The following is a 19,369-nucleotide window of genomic DNA, read 5'->3' on the forward strand; positions in this document are numbered from 1 at the left end:
TCTTCAGACTCCACTTCTAATTCTAGTTCTCTTGCTGTTTTCCCAACATCTTCACTTACTTCCTCCCCTGGAGTCTTGAACCCTCAAAGTCATCCATGAGAGTTGGAATCAGCTTTCATCCAAACTCCTAGTAATGCTGTTATTTTGACCTCTTCCCCTGAATCATGAATGTTATTAATGGCACCTAGAGCGGTGAATCCTTTCCAGAAAGTTCTTGATATATTTTGTCCAGATCCATCAGAGGAATCACTATCTGTGGCAGCTACAGCCCTACAAAATGTATTTGTTAAATAATAAGACTTCAAAGTTGAAATTACTTCTTGATCTATGGGCTGCAGAATGGATGTTGTGTTAGTAGACATGAAAACAACATTAATCTCAACATATGTCTCCATCAGAGCTCTTGGATGACTAGATGCGTTGTCAGTGAGCAGTGGTATATTAAAAGAAATATTTTTTTCTGAACAGTAGGTCTCGACAGGGGGCTTAGAATATTTTGTAAACCATGTTGTAAACAGATGTGCTGTCACCCAGGCTTTATTTTTCGTTTATGGAGCACAGGCAGAGTGATTTAACGTAATTCTTAAGGGCCCTGGGATTTTCGGAACAGTCAGTGAGCACTGGCTTCAGCTCCAGGTCACCATCTGCATTAGCCCCTAACAAGAGAGTCAGCCTATCCTTTGAGGCTTTGAAGCCAGACATTGACTTCTCTTTAGCTGCGAAAATCCTAGATGCCATCTTCTTTCAATAGAAGGCCCTTTTATCTGTATTGAAAATCAGTTGTTTAGTGTAGCCACCTTCTTGAATTATCTGAGCTAGATCTTCTGGACAACTTGCTACAGCTTCTACGTCAGCATCTGCTGCTTCCCCTTGCACTTTCATGTTACAGAGATGTCTTCCTTCCTTAAACCTCATAAACCAACCTCATTCTGGCTTCTAACTTTCCTTCTGCAGCCTCCTTACCTCTCCTCAGCCTTCTTAGAATAGAAGAGTTCAGGCCTTGCTCTGGATTAGGCTTTGCCATAAGGGAATATTGTAGCTGGTTTGACCTTCTATCCAGACCACTCAGACTTTCTCCATATCAGCAATAAGTCTGTTTTGTTTTCTTATCATTTGAATATTCACTGGAGTAGCACTTTTAATTTCCTTCAAGAACTCTTCTGTTGCATTCACAACTTGGCTGTTCGGTACCAGAGACCTAGCTTTTGGCCTGTCTCAGTTTCAACATGCCTCACAAAGCTAATCATTTCTAGCTTTAGATTTAAAGTGAGAGGTGTACAGACTCTTCCTTTTACTTGGACACTTAGAGGTCATTGTAGGGTTAGTAATTGGCCTCATTTCAATGTTGTTGTGTCTCAGGGAATAGGGAAGCCCAAGGAAAGGGGGTGAGATGGGCCAGTGGCTGGTTGGCGAAGCAGTCAGAACATGCATATTAAGTTTGCCATCTTGCATGGGTGCAGTTCATGGTGCTCTAAAACAATCACCATAGTAACATCAAAGATCACTGATCACAGATCACCACAACAAATATAACAATAATGAAAAAATTTATAATGTTATGAGAATTCCCAAAGTGTGACACAGACCTGGAATGAGCAAATGCTGTGGAGAAAATGGGTGCCAACAGCCTTGCTCAACACGGGGTTGCCACAAATTCTCAATTTGTAAAAACAAAAACAAAAACAAAAACAAACAAACAAAAAAAAACATCTGGGAGGCACAATAAAGCAAAGCTCAATAAAATGAAGTATGCCTGTACAAGGCAAATGCCTTCTTCAACCCCTGACCATCATCTTCATCATGATTACCATCATCTTCAAATGATTTGGAGAAAAGGACTGTGGAGTGAGATTTCCAACTTCACAGGTGATAGTAAAGAACTAAATAGATGGGAATAGACCATGGGAAAAGGGAAGAGAAGTGACAGGTGAGTTTTGATTTGGACAAGTACAAAATAAAACATTGGGAGGAGAGGGGGGAAGACTCTCAGCAAGTGGGAGGAGCCAGTGAAGAAGTCACCATGAGAATAGAGCCCAAGGCAACTGCTAAGCCAAATCTCTCGGGTCAGTGTGTGCCAGGAGGATGCTGGATTCAGTGAATCTCATCTGGCAGGAAAGTCTGGGGCTTCATTTTGAAGTGAGCCTTCCCACTTCCCATTGCCTCTTATCCTTTCTTTCTGTTTCACTCCTTCTCTGATTTCCCTTATGGCTATGGCTCTAGAGTAGACAATTGTTAGCATAGAAATATTGCCAATGTATCTCTCAAAGAGGTCATTGTATCCTAGCACTCCAATTAATTCAGGAAAGCAAGGGAGATAGGAGCCACTGGAGCCAAGAGGGGAACTGAGTGGGCTGGAGCTGAGATGGACCTAATTGAGTGGAAGGAGAAAGCAAAATAGAGTGATTGAAAGCTGAATACCCTGTGGGCAACTTGGGTTCTCTCCTTCATTCATCTGGTGCAGGCCCTACTTTTTGCCCTGAACAAATTCTTTCAGGTTTCTTTTCCAAATGGAGTGAAATAGCCAAATTAATTCCCCAGTGCAGGATTTCCTTTTCACGGTCTCTGTATTAGCAAACAAGTCTATGTCCAATATTATGAAATAAGCCAGAGAAAAATTTCTGAGTCTGGGGGGGATGGGGGTCATGAAGCTCTTCACGTCAGAGGGTTGATTTTGAAGGGTGATGAGGATCTGACAGACTGGGAGAGGAAACATGGGTGTTTCAGGGCTATCAGATCAGGGAAGGAGGCTGGACAAAGATCAGCAGCGAGTAACCTGCTGACTGACAGCCCCCATGAGACGGGGCTGGAAAGTTAGGCTTGTTCATTAACAGCTGGTAAGCTTCAGGTTTGAAAACCAAGGTTCTTATTAAAGAAAAAAAGAAAAAAAAAGTGCCGCTGCTATGTGCCAGCCTGGTACCCCAGAAAGAAGGTAGGGAGGAGGAGGGCAATGAAAGAACATTTTTTGATGACACAGAAAATAGGAAAGAAAATAAACTCCAGTAAATATTAGAAATAAACAGATCAGACTATTTCAAGGATCTGGGCATCACTGCTGGGGGTAATAGGAAGAGCAAGGCAAAAAGAGAGAAAAGAGAGTAGACATCAGGAAGACAGCCTGGCTGAGTCAGCTGATCTGTTGAGAAGCCCCTCAAAAGTCTCATTCTTTGGGCTTCATAACAGACATGGGTCCTTTGCCTAATGATGTCAAGGTAGTAAGGGGAGAAGAGGGTAGGAAAGGGGAGAGGAAAGAATATAGAAACACCAGATTCAGAATGCTGGATGTAATTCATGTTGATAGATTCAGATTCCCAAGGTACCAAATCCCTGAGGCTCACTCTCCCAACTGAAGCACCTAAACTTCGCTCTGCCCCTCCTCACCAGGACTCTCAATACTATCCATCCCACAGACTCCTGCTTTCGGACCCCTGCAGGATTTTCCTGCAGCAATTAGACCTTGCGTAGACTCAGTTTCATGGAAACCAAACAAAAACTAAAATTGAAAGAAAAGACAGGCTCTTCCTTTCATGCCTGTTGTTGTCTTAGTTTTATTCTGATTTTTCTTAGTTTACAGGCTAGGACGTAGGCCAAAAAAATATATTATTTGTTGTCAGTACATTATCTGATAAAGGATTTATCCAGCATATATTAAGAACTCTTACAAATCTAAGAGCAAGCGATAATTAACCTCATTTTAGAAAACTGGAAAATACACTTTACAAAAGTAGACACAAATGGCCAATAAGCATGTGAAAATGTGCTAACCATGATTAGTAGCGTAAAACCATAGTGAGATATCCGTCGTGCCCACGAGAATGACTAAAGAGACTGGTAATACCAAATGATGGTGAGGATATAGAGCAACTAGAACTTTCATACATTCCCAGTGGAATGTAAAATTGCTGTTGGGAATGGCTACCACACACCTACCGTATGACTATGATCACACTCCTAGGGAACTCTCAAGAGAAATGAAAACCTGTAGCCAGAGAAAGACTTGTATAAGAACTTTCACATCAGCCATACTCATAATAGCCAAACACTGGAAACTACCCAAATGGTCATCCAGCCAGAAAATGAATAAGCAAATTGTGGCACATCTACACAACGGAATACTACGCAGCAGTAGCAAGGAATGAACTACTCAAACACATGACAACGTGAGTGAATCTTAAATAGAGCATGTTGAATAAAGGGGCCAGACCTAAGAGAGTACATACTGTATGACTTCATTAGTACGAAATCCAAGAATAGGCAAAACTACGTCTGCAATGGTAGAAATCAAAAGGTGGTACCTGAGGCATGTCAGAGGGTAAGGTTGGGCAGGGCACAAGCACACTCCCTATGGTGATGGAAAGGTTCATATTTTGGTTTTGGTAATGGCCACATGGGTGGACAAAATGGGTCAAAACTGAATGCTTAATTAAATATGTGCATTTTATTGTATGTAAATTATACTTCAACCTTTTTAAATACAGGAAGGAAAACATTTATTTATAGGCCCATTCATCCTATATTATAAATCAATTATCTCTCTTACTCTTCTCAGTTTAACTCTTTTCTCTAGTTAGAGAATGAAGTACTTTTCAAAGAAGGGATACGACAGAATCCTGTTTTGCCTGTCAACCTGCTGGTTCCCAGATCCCCAGGACAAGTAGATACTAGGTTTTCCTGCTGAGCTCAGCGGATCCCTTAGTTGACCTGAGATGATGCAGGGAAATGAGGTCGGAGTCTAGGACAATAAAGGTGGTATTTTTACAATTCCCCTATCTCTGCTTTCAAGACAAGCAACTACCCTCTGCATGAAGAAAAGTCTTACTGTTAGACAAAAAATGGAGTCCTGTGCCCCAGATGGTGGCCTCTTATGCCAGGCCGCTTGCCTCTCCCATCCTAGTCTGCATGGCCCCAGCCCAGGATGTAAGTGTGCCATCTCCCAGCTGCCTCGAGCTGGCTTTCTCTGCCAACCTCCACCCCATCCCCTGATGTTCCCAGAATGCCAGTGGTTGTCAGCAGGGGAGGTTATGCCACATGTCAGCAGTTATGGGGGAGATGCAGCATAATGGAAATCCCTGAACAAGGGCTCTGGGATTTGGGCCTAGGCTGCCTGGGCCATATTGCAACTGATGCGGGGTGAGGCTTTCATTTCCTCTTTTCAGAAAAGGTGACAGTCCCTGTGCCATGGCCTTCGCAGGGCTACCAGGCAGGTGTGAGCATGGGACAGTGGACCTGAAAACCGTCAGAAGGGTTCTCTGCTCAGGTGCAGTTGCTCATTCAGTCCTGCCGAGTTCCTGCCTGGGAATGGTGCGGTTGCAAAGGAAGCGTGGGATTCAGTCCCTCCGTGCGGTCACATGTTTGAGGTACAACCAGGGAAGGTGTAGAGCCATAACCAGTAGGCAGGTTCCTATGAGGGCAGAGTTTCCATTCATTACAGGCTTCAGTCTTCATTAGAATTCCACGTTTTGATGGTATGCAATCTGCTTGGGATTTCTACAGGTCTGCTCTCCATTTACACCGTTAGTCACCACGTCCAGGTATCAGCCTTTGCAGGGAGAGAGTCCCCTGCAGTAGAACAAGGGAACCACGGCCGGGCCCCGGGGCTTGATGTGCACCAGCTCTGAGTGTGTCACCTCGGGCCAGTGACAGGTTTCTGTAGCCCTCCGTTTCTGTGGCTTGGAAAGAGTGAGGAGCCTCGGCGACCACTCTCTCCAGTGATGACATTTTTAGAGTCCTGCTTGGGGTGTGGTGGACAAAACCTCTGCAGTCAGAAGCAGCACTGAGCTGTGTCCGCAGGTGTGCACCCCTCAGCAGCAGGGTGAACTCCGGGCAGGTGGCATCTGTCTGAGTGGACACCAGCTTCCTTGTCGGTAAGATGCACCCGGAGATCTCCACCCGACCTTCCTCTCCGGGTCATGGTGGGAGTGGAACAGGATGGAATATGCAAAAGCTTTATAAACTGTAACTTACGCAACATTTGCGGCTGCAGACATAGAAACACCTGGAGGATACTGCAGCAGGTGTGCACGTGTGGGTGTGTGGCGCGGGTGCACACCTGTAGTTTAGGGCTGCAACGGCCGCAGAGCAGAGACGGATGCAAGGATGGGGTTCGTTATAGGGCTTGGAGTGGGTGAGCTGACCATCGTCCCCTTCCAGGTGACGGCGGAGCTAGATGCCTGGAACGAGGACCTGCTCCGGCAGATGAATGACTTCAACACGGAGGATCTGACGCTGGCTGAGCAGCGGCTGCAGCGCCACACGGAGCGGAAGCTAGCCATGAACAACATGACCTTCGAGGTCATCCAGCAGGGCCAGGACCTGCACCAGTACATCATGGAGGTCCAGGCGTCAGGTGGGTGACCTCTCCTCCCGGCAGGCGGGGAGCCCGTGGAAACAGGAACAGCCTGACCCCGCCCGTCCTTCCACTCCGCTCATTCATTTTATTCCCACAGATACAGGAATGGAGGTTTTTTGCCATTTTAGAGAAAAGAAAACGGATGCAGGAAAGCTGAAATCACTTGTCTGAAATTGTCCAGTTAGGCTCTGGTAAAGAGGAGGATAGGGCCGGGGTCTCCGGGGCCTGTGCAGGGAATGGGAAAAGCAAATCACGGACAATGGCACAGATTCACAAAAACCACAGGCCTGCGGAACTACACCAGGTGGGCTCCAAAAGCAGCCAGCCAGCCAGTGAATTGTACTCCAATGTGTAGATGTTGGCTGTTCACCCCCCACGTCCCCTCTCCTGCCCTCCACCCCCAGGGGTCTCTGGTCTCGGGCTCTGAGAGTCCCGGTTTTTTAATCGCTTGTCTGTGTATGAGGGTTTGAAGTGCAGATAGAAGTTTATGGCAAGGTCATATAATTTTATGACTTCTCAAGAAACCATGGCTGAGTATCCAGATCTCACTTCTTCTCACGTTCAAGGTGTATTCAGTATCTACCCAGCAAAGGCATGACCCCTTCCTGTTAGACCCACCGCTCTCCAAAATGGTCTTTGGTGTTAGAACTGGGGAGAGCCATAGCAATCCCAGGGTCCAACTAGTCCACTAGACAGGAAATCCCTTGTGTGGGCACACGCCAGTAGAGTGCTGGGATCCAGTCTCTACACCCAGACCCACCCGTTGCCCTGCCGGGCAGGTCCTCCTTGGCTCAGGCTCCTCATCCTCTAGGATGAGGCAAACGGGGGTCCAGGCCATCATCAACTCTTTAAAACAGTCTATGTCCCTGTTGACCATGAAGGATTTTTTTTAAGATTTTATTTGTTTATTCATAACAGACACACAGAGAGAAGCAGAAACATAGAGGGAGAAGCAGGCTCCTCACAGGGAGCCCGATATGGGACTCGATCCCAATACCCCAGGGTTCACACCCTGAGCCGAAGGCAGATGCCCAACCACTGAGCCCCCCCCAAGGCGTCCCGACCATGAAGGATATTTAGAATCATGAGACTGTCAGGCCGACTTTAGCAATCAAATTTGACCATAGAGTACTGTGTTGGTTTTAATGACCTGAAAGAATAAATCACAGCATTCCAAGAAACCTTACTTCTAACCAGAGGAGAGACAATCAGTAAATTCTGTCCACTTTGCTCAGTATAACCTTTCCATGAATTTTCATTTGTGTTGTGAAAGCTGTGGCTGCCCTGGCTTGTTCACAGTGCAGAGCTTGCCCTGTAGCCCCAGGAAGGGCCGTTCACATTGCAGTCTCTTGGTTGAGGTTGGGGACGACTCTTAAAAATGTCAGTGCCAGGCCCCAACCACAGATATTCTGGTTTAACTACCCCTGAATGGGACTTGGGCATCAGCCAAAAAAAAAAAGACTCCCTCCTCAGGTGAATCCACTGTGCAGCCAGGGCTGAGACCCACATGCAGGTCGGAGGGCCCATAGAACCTGCCACGTCAGAGTCTTTGGGGGTGGGCCCGATGGTCTGTGTTCCCCCAAGCCCTCCCGGTGGTGCTGATGCACCAGGAGTCTAGGACCTCCTAGGAGTGCGGGCCCTGGACCGGCAGTACCAGCATCACCTAAGAGCTGGTTAGGAACGGAGAATCCCAGCCCTTATCCCAGACTTGCCCATTTGAATCCGTACGTTAACAGAATCTCCAGGTAAACCCTGTGCACGTTACAGTTTGAGACACATGCGTGGCAATGGCTTGTACATATTCAGGGTTTCGTTGGGGAAGGGGAGGGAACCATGATCCTTTCTCTGCGGCTGAGAACCTTACTGAACCCCCTTACTCAGGGTTCACGTCAGAGCTTGTCCTCACGATGCTCACAGTAGCTGGCTCTCCAGCTAAGACTGGGAACCCCGAGAGGATGCGTGGGACCCACAAGAGAGGCTGGGACGGAGACGCCTGGCGGGGATGCTCACCCCACGCCGTTCGGTGTCGATGCATCTGGCAGGAGGAAGGCCGGTCTGCCCGGAAACCTGCAGTACTTGGTACCGGGGTGCTGGCGTGACCTGGGCAAGCCCATCTCTGTCCCCAGAGCCAGGTAGCCATGGTAACGGAAAGACCACAGGTTGCCGAGAGTCCCTGAAGCCTGCCTGTGATTGCAGGTTGGCCGTGCTCGGCCGCCTCCTCGACCTCGAGGGCCGAATGGGTGAAAACACTCCGGGCAGGTGGGCCCACACCCACAGTATCCTGATCAGGAAATGAGCTTTGTCCAAAGAGGCTTGATTGGCCTCTTCAGGCCTCTCTGCCTGGCTGGTCCCCTGTTCCTACCACAGCTAGCTGCTCAGTCTGGCGTCATCCCTGAGGCTTCCAAGGGAATGAATCCAGGGATTTCGGGGAAGCTCATGTCCTGTCTGCTGCTGAGTGCCTGGTCCTGCAGAGGATGCATGTACCTCACCTCTGGCTTGGAGGAAGGGGAGGCAGAGTTGTACCAGAGCTGGGGAGGGGGGGTGGAGGCTAGGGGTGGACCCCGGGGTGGGTCTTGCCCCCAGGAGGTTGAGGAATGCAGGACTTCAGAGATGCAGGAACTGAGGCAGCAGATGTCTTAGTCATTGATGATGGGTGTCCAGTAAACTATATTTGAGCTAAATATAGTTCAATATATAATACATAATAATATAAAGATAATTTAAGCTGTTGTCTTAGAAAAAGGACAGTTCCAGAATTAACTAAATTGATCGTTAGCCCTGCATGGTCCATTAATTAAGGGCTTATGCTTTGATTCTACAGGAATAAACGGAAGTAGGGTATTTCCATACACTTATTTTCAGGTGTATGGTTTGTAGTGTTGAACCGAGTCGCACTAAATCCCTCTGGTGTGCCAACGGCTCTACCCAAAGCAGGAGCCTTTGCTTAAATCAGCCTCAGGAATGGAAGGTGAAGCAGGAACTTTCTCCACTTGCTCATCGTTCTTTCCTCCCTGTAGTGTGATCTATTTCGGCCTCATGTTGGGAGGTGCCAGGTGTTGCTGGAAAGAGTCAAGTTGGACAAAACACTCTGGCTAAAGTCAAGGTCCGATTCCACTATTAGCAAGCAGTCTGCCTTTGGAAAGCTCCTGTTCCTTCTCTTTAGACCTCTCTTCTTCTGTCTACTGTGGGAGGTGGGCCTGGATTCCTATAGTCCCTTCCAGTTTGTACTTCCCACGATGAGTCAGCCTCATCACCCCCAGTGGCTATGCCACAGGTCTCTCCAGTGAAATCTGACCATGTGACTATTCCTCGTGACCTTGGGAGTAAGATGAGCTACGTGTCTTGTGGATACGTTGCTTTTGTGGTCTAATCAAAGCATCAAGCTCTTTCTTTATGTGAGATTTTTTAATTGAAAAATCTTTGGGATCTGTGGCAATGATACTTAAAATTTACTGTGCCTGGGAAGAACCCAGCCCTGGCATTTGGAAATAAATAAAGTGTGGTGTGGGGATCTCTCTTCTCCTTGAGCACAGCGCTCAGAGTATGGATGGCACCCGGCCACACCCCGCCCTACCCGGTTGCGTTTGCACATGCTACCCAATCTCTCCCAGCCTCACCTTCTTCCAGAAAACAGCAGTCGCAAGAATACCCACCACACAGGGTCACCATGAGGATGCAGTGTGATAATACTCGAGCATGGTAAGGGCTCAAGACAGCTTGGTGACTATTGTATGTTATCCTTGTTTTCTGGCACATACTGCGTTCTGTTGGACTATGTGCTCCTGTAGCTTCTCCAGCAGCATGAGAGCAGGACTCTTCCTTCTCTTTCCATTCTCAGCATCTAGCAGAGTGGTCATGTCTTGTACATGGCACGTTCTCAGTAATAGTACTGACTTAGTTAATGGAGTGAACATCAATGTGGGTGGACACATGTAGGCAAAAATAACTGGCCATGAATAATTTCACTTGCATCATCAAAGGAAAGAAAACGCCTGTGTTTTTCCAGAATGGAAGCCACTCTGGGGTTAATAGGGATGTGGATCTGATGGGGGCTGAGTGGAGGGAAAGAGAATGTAGGTGTGAAACCATGGTTCTCGGCCTGGCTGCTTATTTAGAATCACCTACAGAACTTCAAACTACCAAGGGCTGGGCCCCACCCCTCAAGGAAGTCTTGCTTATTTGGTCTGCAGTGGCCCCAGATTTTTCTTTTCTTTAACTTCCCAAGTGATTCTGTTGTACGGCCAGGGTTGAGAATGTTGATCTAAAAACCCAATTAAAGGACTTTGTAATTTCTGACCTGGGTGTAGCACTGAGGAGTGGCGCAGAATGAGAAGAAAGGAGGAAAGATGTTCTGTCTCTGAGGCAGGCTGATGTTAAAGAAAGCACAAAGAACGCGTCAGGGTGGCATAGCCAGGAATACCTCTATCTTACCCTAGATGACAGCCACCTCTCTCCTGGAGGAAAGGAAAGTGGTACCCTCAATGTGGCAGCAAAGCTAAGTACAGTTAGCTGTGGCCTCGATCCCTAAACAAACACAGTGCCAGCCACTCTGCTGACAGAGTGTAGCATAGAGACTATCTCTGTCTCTGGGTTGCTGGCCACTGTACCCTCTTATCCAGTGGTTTCTCATCTTGGTTGCATGTTCGTATCACCCAGGGAGCTTTAAGACTTCCTGATGCCAGGATCCCGCCCACAGAGAGTCTCTCCTGTTACTGCTCTGGGTGTGGCCAAGGACATGGTGATTTTTAAAGTTCTCCAGATCTAATGTGAGCCAAGATTGAGAGCGCTGGTCTAAGAGCATCCAGACCATCACAGTTTCTAATGATGTACACTGAGCAAGTCCATAAATATCTCACGGTAGGATTTTAAATTGACATTTTTACAAGCCATTCAACAGCTCCTTTAGTAATCAGTGATGAATATGTGGTAATTTACCCAAGGGAAAGGAGAAAGTAGGAACATGGATATTTTGAGCTTACTAAATGCCAGCCACTCTATACACCTAATCTTACTAAAGCCTACAACACCCCCAGAGGTCATTGTTGGGATTGTTTTTACCCAAGCTCTGAGAAGATTGGGAGCCCAGAGATGCACTTTTAATAGGGGGAAGAGCATAAATTCAAATCTAAGTCTGTTCTTTCCAGCATCTGCAGGTGCTTTCCACCACAGCACATGAGCTGAGCCCTTCCCCTAAAGAGGCCAGGTACTCACTGAAGAGGTTATCTATTAGGTGTTCTGAGTCAAGCACTGTGCTGGGTGCTGAAGATGCAGAGATACATAAGACATGTGGTCCTGGCACCGGGGAGCCCGTAATCCTGTGAGAACATGTGCAAGTTAATAAGGAACCATCCCAATGAGAATGTTCTGCAGGAAGGATGGGTACAGAACACTGTGGGACACATCAGTACAACTTGCCCTAAAGAGACCGACAAACTGTTTCACTACTTGCTGGAAAGAGCTCACCTGTCTTGCTGCATTTCTAAGAGCCCCTAGGAAAACAGGACTGTGATTAGATTAGATTAGATTAGATTAGAACAGTAACATGAGCACAAGCACACTCTATTTGGGGTTGATTGATAGATATTTGCCAGTTGATGGGCTTTGACGGGAACCCACGTCAATGTGTTTGGGGGCGGTGGGAGGGAAGAGTGAGTTTCTATCCTTCCAGGTGCCACTTCCTGTTCCATCCACTCCATGCACAGCATGATGTGCTGTTGAGTGCAGAAGGCAGGAGGCATTGTCTTCCCCCCATTTTACTTCCTGTGTTCATACATAAAATAGTATCGAGGGAGGTAGATGCAAGTGAAGGGCTTGAGTCTCCGGGCAGGCCGGGAGCCAGGTGTGGATGGTGTGCTAGGCAGGCACCAGCCCTTTGATGAATTACCAGCTTAGAGGGTCCATTTACATGCGAGTGGCAGAGGTGAGCCATGGGCTTCCCAGAGAAAGATGCTTTCTCCAAGCCCAGCATATTAAACACCAGAGGGGCACACGGAATGAAAACGAGCTGGAAAAAAACCTGCATCGTGGCTGGAAGCAGGGAAGAGCTTCTGCTCCTGCAGATGGATCTTAAATTACATTTCCAGAAGGTAAATATGGGAGTCAGGGGTCATCTCACTGTGCCGAGCACTGCAGAGATAGAAATTTTTGTACTTCTTATTTTTTGTTTCAGTCAAAGTGATGCTGTACCTCATCCCCTTGGTAATTCAAAATAGTAGCTGGATGGAGCTGACTGCCAAAAGAACAAGCCGTTCTTCTCTGTCTCCCACAGATATTTCAGGAGCTGGGATTTGGAATTATGAAACTGGTAGAAAAAAATAAATATGAAAAGATACTGAAATTATTACCATGTAACACCAGAAGTCTTTTCCACTCTTCCATATTGTCCTTATATAAAACACTATTTTTGCCTTTGGAAATGAATTTCCTTTAGCATGTGTACACTCTCCTTACACTCCCCCACTGTATCCGGCAGGTGTGTTGGTGGTGGCAGGTGTGTTGGTGGTGGCGGTGATGAGTTTCTGATGATGTGAGTCAGAGTGTTGGGGAAGTCTCCCAAAGGGGACATATTTTTAGGTGACTATACATTGAGATTGGCAGGTTCCTTGGAGTGTGATCCCTGTGGAAATACCTCACCCTTTGGGAATTTTAGTCTCAACCCCACTAATGGTTGGGTCCCTGTTTGGCAGCATCCAGACCACAGCTGCACCCGGTCATAGAGTACATGATGAGGAGCCAGGGAAGGTATCTGGACAGAACCTAGAAGCTGCAGAGCCATGAGGGGTCAGGGATCAGAAGGAGGCAAGCAATCTACAGTTAGGATTTTTGTAAAGCTTTGGGTCTGAGCAAGGTTGAATCAATCAGAACCAAGAAACAATCCAGGTTATAATTTGCATCAAGCTGGAAGTAGATAGCAACCAAGAGGGCATGAATGTAAGAAGGCAGAGAGTGGAGAGCTTAAGAGTCAGAAATCAGGAAAGCCACAGGACTAAGGAGCAAAGGTCTGTGTGTATGATGTTATGACAGAGGCTCTACATGCGTTATCTCCTTTAATCCTCCCCATGAACTCCTGAGCGGGGTAGTTTATGAGATAAGTAGGTATGTAAAATCCTATTTTATGTATGAGGGAAGTGAAGCTTCTGACAGCTTAGATAACCTGCCCATGTCCAGTATTCCGACTCAGGGCTGGTTCTAGAGCTACCACACTTTTCAAATAGCCTTCAAGAGCTAAGGTAGGAATGGAATTCAGGCCACGAGCAGACAAGAAGGCCTTTGATTACTAAGGCAGTCCCTTCACTCCATGTCAGTTTGAGAAACACTGCTCTAGTCCTGCTGGTGATGATATATAAATAGGAGCACCAGCTTGCTGGAGAGAAAGTGTGTGTGTGTCCACAGTTGCATGTTGGGGAAGGTATATAGAAAAAGTAAGAAAGGGGAGCCTAGGTGGCACAGTCGGTTAAGCATCTGACTCCTGGCTTTGGCTCAGATCATGATCTCAGGGTCGTGAGACTGAGTCTCAAGGCGGGCTCCATGCTTAACACAGAGTCTGCTTAGGATTCTCCCTCTCCTGCTGCCCCTGCCCATGCACTCTCTCTCTCTAAATAAATAGAGAGAGAAAGAAAGAAAGAAAAAGAAAGAAAGAAAGAAAGAAAAGAAAAGAAAGAAAAAGAAAAGAAAAGAAAAGAAAGAAAGAAAGAAAGAGAAAAAAGAAAGAAGAGAAAAAGGAAGGTGGAGAGGAAGGTAGATAAGGAATGGAACCACAGCTTCCCTGATGGGTATTGACTCACAGTCCCATCATAGGTCAGACAATTGGCAGTTTATTAATGCAGGATGACGTATCCATGAACATTGGGAACCCTTGTCAATGGCTGACTAGGCTTTTTCATTGCTTTGAATAAGTGGAAGGATGTGAGCAAGCTCTCCTCGTGTGGCTGCAACTTCCGCATGGTTTTTGTAAATGGGTAAGCACTCAGTACCCCTGTGGTACTGCTGGCGTATGCTTATCAGGTGTGTTGCCTGTGTTTGAGAAACTGTATGAGAGCCAGCATGTATTTCTGAGAGTTGTTTTTTTTTAGGGGGCCTAAGTAGTTAGCTAATAAAATCACCACTGCCCAGAGACTCTCATCAGAACAAACTTGCCATCTAATTATAAATCACATCTCACCAGCTAAAAGAGCGTGCCTTTGGCAGAAGTTCCTGAGACAGGTTATTTTCAGTTTTGTTTTGTATTTCCCAATGTGATCCAGAGCCTTGTGTGTGAATCTTGCAGGTGTTAGTAAATCCCCCAAGAGGACTATCCAGGGCTTTCTTCTCTGGGGATGGACTCCCAGAGAACCACCTCCCTCTGTAACTCTAGATGATAATAAGGAGCCCATCATCTGTCAAAATTCCCAGGCAAAGGATCAGATAATCCAAAAGAGGTGGCATGGTTTAGACATCCCAAACGGAAGTCCACGGTGCCGTAGTCCACTTCACGGAGGGATGTGTAAAGGCTGGGAGGGTGGCTGCTTGTGACTATTTCCACATCCCTACTTTCTTTTTTTTTCTTTTTTTTTTATTTATGATAGTCACAGAGAGAGAGAGAGAGAGAGAGGCAGAGACACAGGCAGAGGGAGAAGCAGGCTCCATGCACCGGGAGCCCGACGTGGGATTCGATCCCGGGTCTCCAGGATCGCGCCCTGGGCCAAAGGCAGGCGCCAAACCGCTGCGCCACCCAGGGATCCCACATCCCTACTTTCCTAAGAATATTGAAGGAAATATGGTCTTTATAGTACTACCTCATTTTTCATTGCTCACATTTTTTTTTTTTACATCAGGAATTGAGTTAATCTGTGAGAAAGACATTGATCTGGCCGCCCAGGTCCAAGAGCTACTGGAGTTTCTCCATGAGAAGCAACACGAATTGGAGCTCAATGCAGAGCAGACCCATAAGCGGCTAGAGCAGTGCCTCCAACTGCGGCACCTCCAGGCTGAGGTCAAGCAGGTGAGCCCCTCCAACCTTCCACCTGACCTGGGCCTGCTCCTGGTGGGGGGAAAGGTGTACAGAGCCACCCATGTAACCAGAACTTGGAAAACAGGTAAGTTAAGGAGTGGTTGTTTGGTTTCTAAAAGTGAGCCTGGTATCTGTTGGATCTAACAACTAAATCTGATGGTACAAGGCTCAAACCACCAATGCATTCGTTTTCTCTCATAACAATCTAAGGAGAGCATTCTGGAGCTTTCCCAAGCTGTCCTCAGGCACTGAGCCTGTTCTCTCCCTTTCTACCCTCAATCCTGACACACAGTTCACATGAAATGTGAATCATTCATCAAAACATAGTCAGGCCTTAGAGCCAGGCTGGTTAACTTGGGGCACCTGCGTGCCTACTACAGTGCCTGAAACATGGTCGCTATCCCATAAGCGGTAACAGTTTCCCTTATTCTTTTCAATATGTGTGTGGTACTTCTAAGAAGATTTTCTTGCCATATTAAAGTCAGTTAAGAAAAAAGACTTCTTATCCGTATGAGACATGATGCTACCCATTTTACCAAAGGACACACCCCAACCCAAACCTAGAGGAACCTTTAGGAAAACACGGTAACCAATGACACATTAAAAAATATGACATATTTATATTATGAACAGACTATGTTTTAATTATCTGCATAATGAATGGAGTTTTTTTATTTAGACAAAGTGGGATTGAAGAAATAGAAGTATATAATATTTCCATTTATTGAGTGCTTGGTGCCTTTTAGGCCCATCTCTCCATCAATTGTCACAACTGTTCTCAGAAATAGCTATTATTCCCCTTTTATAGATGAGGCCGCTGAAGCTTAGAGAGGTCCCCAGACAAGGTCACCCTGAGGAAGGAACATGTCACTGCCCTCCTGGCCGCTGGTCCAGGAGAGCTTCCCAGCAATGGGCTCCATGGCGTTTCTGTGACTGTTCCTTCAGCTCCAACACTCTTTCAAGCAGCCCTGGGCCCTGACGACAGAGCCCCACCCCAAATATCCTAAGCAGAGAACCAACTGCCTTTTAAACGTTTTTTTCTTATGCATCGTGGCTATTACACTGTCTTATTTAACTCTATTAATTTATTACAGGGGACAAAACACCATATTTTCTTTCATTACTGCTGTTCTCTTATATTCAGGGTATTTTGTATTAATGCCTGGCTCTTAGTTATTATATTGTTATTTACTATAATGGGCAAAATTGTCTGCTGTGCCCCCTTCTCCCAATCAGCGCTCAGCCAGAGGCTGCACACACTGCACTAAAGGTCGGGCCTCAGCACAGGTGACGTCCCTGAGTGCCGAGGAACGAGGAAGGCCACCTGGACTGTTTTGTGTAATTACACTGGGCCCACACCTGAGTCTCTGCAGAGACGAGGTGGAAATCCTAGCAGCGACAAGTACACAAATCCTGCGACTCTCGGGAATGATGAGATACTTTTCAGAGGAGAAGTACTTTTTCATTTGCAGTCTCATTTTAAGAGAAGAGACCATGGGGAAAAGGTCTTGTGTATTCTGCAAGTGGGGAAACTGAGGTAGCATAGGATTTGTGCCCCCAGGGCCTGTTGAGTTGACTAGTTAGCTGAACCATGAGCCCATGCTTCCTTTATCAACAGTCCCATAGTTGCCCTCTCCTGGGCCCTGTTCCTGCCTTAGGGCTCCAGGAGGAATAGAAAGAAGCCCTCCAGTAGAGCGCAGCCTGGGATTTTCCTGGCCTTCACAGCACCTCATCTGAGAAGACGGGCAGGCATGGCTCATGCCCGGCAGAGAGGCTGGCATCTACTTGGTCACCTAATCAGTCAGCAAGCTCCAACAGATCGTGGGAGCCCCCCACCGTTCATGCGGTTATTTCCACCAGCCGAAGGTGGCAGGAGAGATCATCAGAACAAAACGGGAAAATCATTCCTGTTTGATTTGAAATGAAATCTATACTTTTGTTCCCGGTTTTTCATTTTATTTATTATCTTTTCCAAAATTAATAGTAGAGCCAACTCCCTAATTATGTTCTTCTTGACTGGTATGAAAATGGAAATGAATTTTCATCCTTGAATTAAAATTCTGTGTAGGATGGGGAGTTGGGATGATGATAAGTAGTTTGTCAAATGGAGAAGCGGGGTTGTCTATATACAAATAATCCAGGCTTGACTAATACCTGAGTGCATTCCCTTTCAGTATTTCTTGAGTTGGAGGACAAAAAAATTTTTCTGCCAGAAAAAATTGTTTTTCCCCACCATGGTGAGGATGACACATGTAGGACTGTAGTTCAAAACCATACTGGATTGGTGCAGCCAGACTGCAGGAAACACATGAAGGCCTTTGTAAAGGACAGCGGCCTTGGGAGGAGCCCTGGGATTGCTGCTTATTTAAGCCACCATGCCTCATTAGGCTGCCTTGTTTTCCTTGTCAGCGCCAGGCTCTTTCTTTTGGGAGTCGTCTGATCCAGTTTCACAGAAGGCCTTTGTGTTTGATGGAAGTTGGTGGAGCAGGAAATATTGATTTGGAAGCTGTTGACACTTGGAAAGAGGGAGTTAATTTAGATGTCAGTATTGATCAGTGAAGCTAAATTTAGACACCAGCTTGAGAGTTTGTTTCTCTTTTGAATATACTCCCCCCCCCCCCCCCCCCAAAAAAAAAAAAAAAAGGAAAGAAAAAGGACACCTTAATTGAAATGCCATTAATGGGGATGGAAAGGAAGAGAACAATGTGCTGCTACACAGTTGTGATGTTAGAGCCCATAGATGAGAGCTTTAGATTTGGCCATCATAACTATAGTGTACTTATACCACCATTATGTTAAACTGAAGCTTTGAGGAGAGATGATGCCACAGATGTTAGACTAAAAATTGTCAGGAGTTGAGAACAAACAGAATTATTTAATGTGACTAATGTTCTTTTGGAGGGGTTGTGTGGGACTCTGCATCTATTTAGATTGATGGCCCAGACACCTCTGGAAAAATGTTGTCTCTTTAAGGGAATTCACTTACAGCCCATGGTGGTCTGGGGCCCTAGACGATTCAGATGGCCCCTTTCTTCTAAAAAAAAAAAAAAAAAAAAAAAAAAAAGACAGTTCAGGTTACTTCCCAGCCCCACAGAATGCTCTGATTGCTTCCCAGGAAAATTACTACTCTGGCAAAGATGACCTCACATTTATTAGATAATCAAAGATTTGAAAAACCTACTTAATGGGCATAAACCTAAGTGAATTTCCATATGTATTCCTGCAGAACAGTGCCTTTAATACAAAATAGGCCAAAATGGATTTGTAAGCTATTTGGGGCTCTAAATTATGGGAGAAGAAACCATGCTTATTTGTCTACTAAAGACATGGATTTAAATTACTTCTATGGACCAAATACTGGCCAAAATTTGCTTATGACCAAAATGAACAGTGAAAACAAAAGAGGAAATATTATCCTGTTAAGAATATGTGTTCAGTTCTGTTCACTATACCTAAAGGTAGAAAGGAATTGGGGTAGATCCAAAAGAGAGGCAACCAAAGGGGCAAGCATTTGTTTCAAAATGGAGAAAATTAAGAAGACCCATGGTCACAGTCTATAAAACCAGGAAGAATGATCACATATAACCTCATAAACTGTGAATCTTTTGAGCTAAGAAATACTGGAAATATGACATGACAGGCTCTGAGCTACCACCTGAGGGGCCGGCAGTTTTTCCTATGACCAGACTTTCAGAAATGACTGTGGCTGGGGTAAGTCCGCAGCAGCAGCAGGTCCTGGAGTCAGAAGCCTTGAGGCCATCCTCATCGCTTTATTGTCAGTGTGACCCAGAGAACACAACCGTATCCGAGCAGCTTCCCAGGCTACGTGGTTCCAGGAGACAGCATGGCCCACTTAGACGGGATCATCATTTGTGGATGTCCACGTCCATTTAACCAAATCCAGTCTTCTCACTGGGATTTGCCTGCACTTCCTTGGCCCAAGGAAGCAGTAGATCCCCATTTGCAGTTCACCCTCTCAGCTCAGACTGAGCTGAATTCTTGGCCAGCTCTTGAGTCCCTGAACAGCAAAACTC

The 19,369-nt window shown here is 46.2% G+C and overlaps 1 protein-coding gene across 1 annotated transcript in view; it reads left to right on the plus strand.

The window, feature by feature from the left end:
• The window catches only part of KALRN (kalirin RhoGEF kinase), a 660,995-nt gene that overhangs the window by 359,557 nt on the left and 282,069 nt on the right, over positions 1-19,369 (plus strand). Inside the window, 2 exon segments of the mRNA XM_038583060.1 lie at positions 6,148-6,343; positions 15,160-15,326. Of these exon segments, the coding sequence (XP_038438988.1) occupies positions 6,148-6,343; positions 15,160-15,326 (363 nt within the window).

This window comes from Canis lupus, chromosome 33 (assembly GCF_011100685.1).
Source record: "Canis lupus familiaris isolate Mischka breed German Shepherd chromosome 33, alternate assembly UU_Cfam_GSD_1.0, whole genome shotgun sequence".
Classification (NCBI taxonomy): domain Eukaryota; kingdom Metazoa; phylum Chordata; class Mammalia; order Carnivora; family Canidae; genus Canis; species Canis lupus.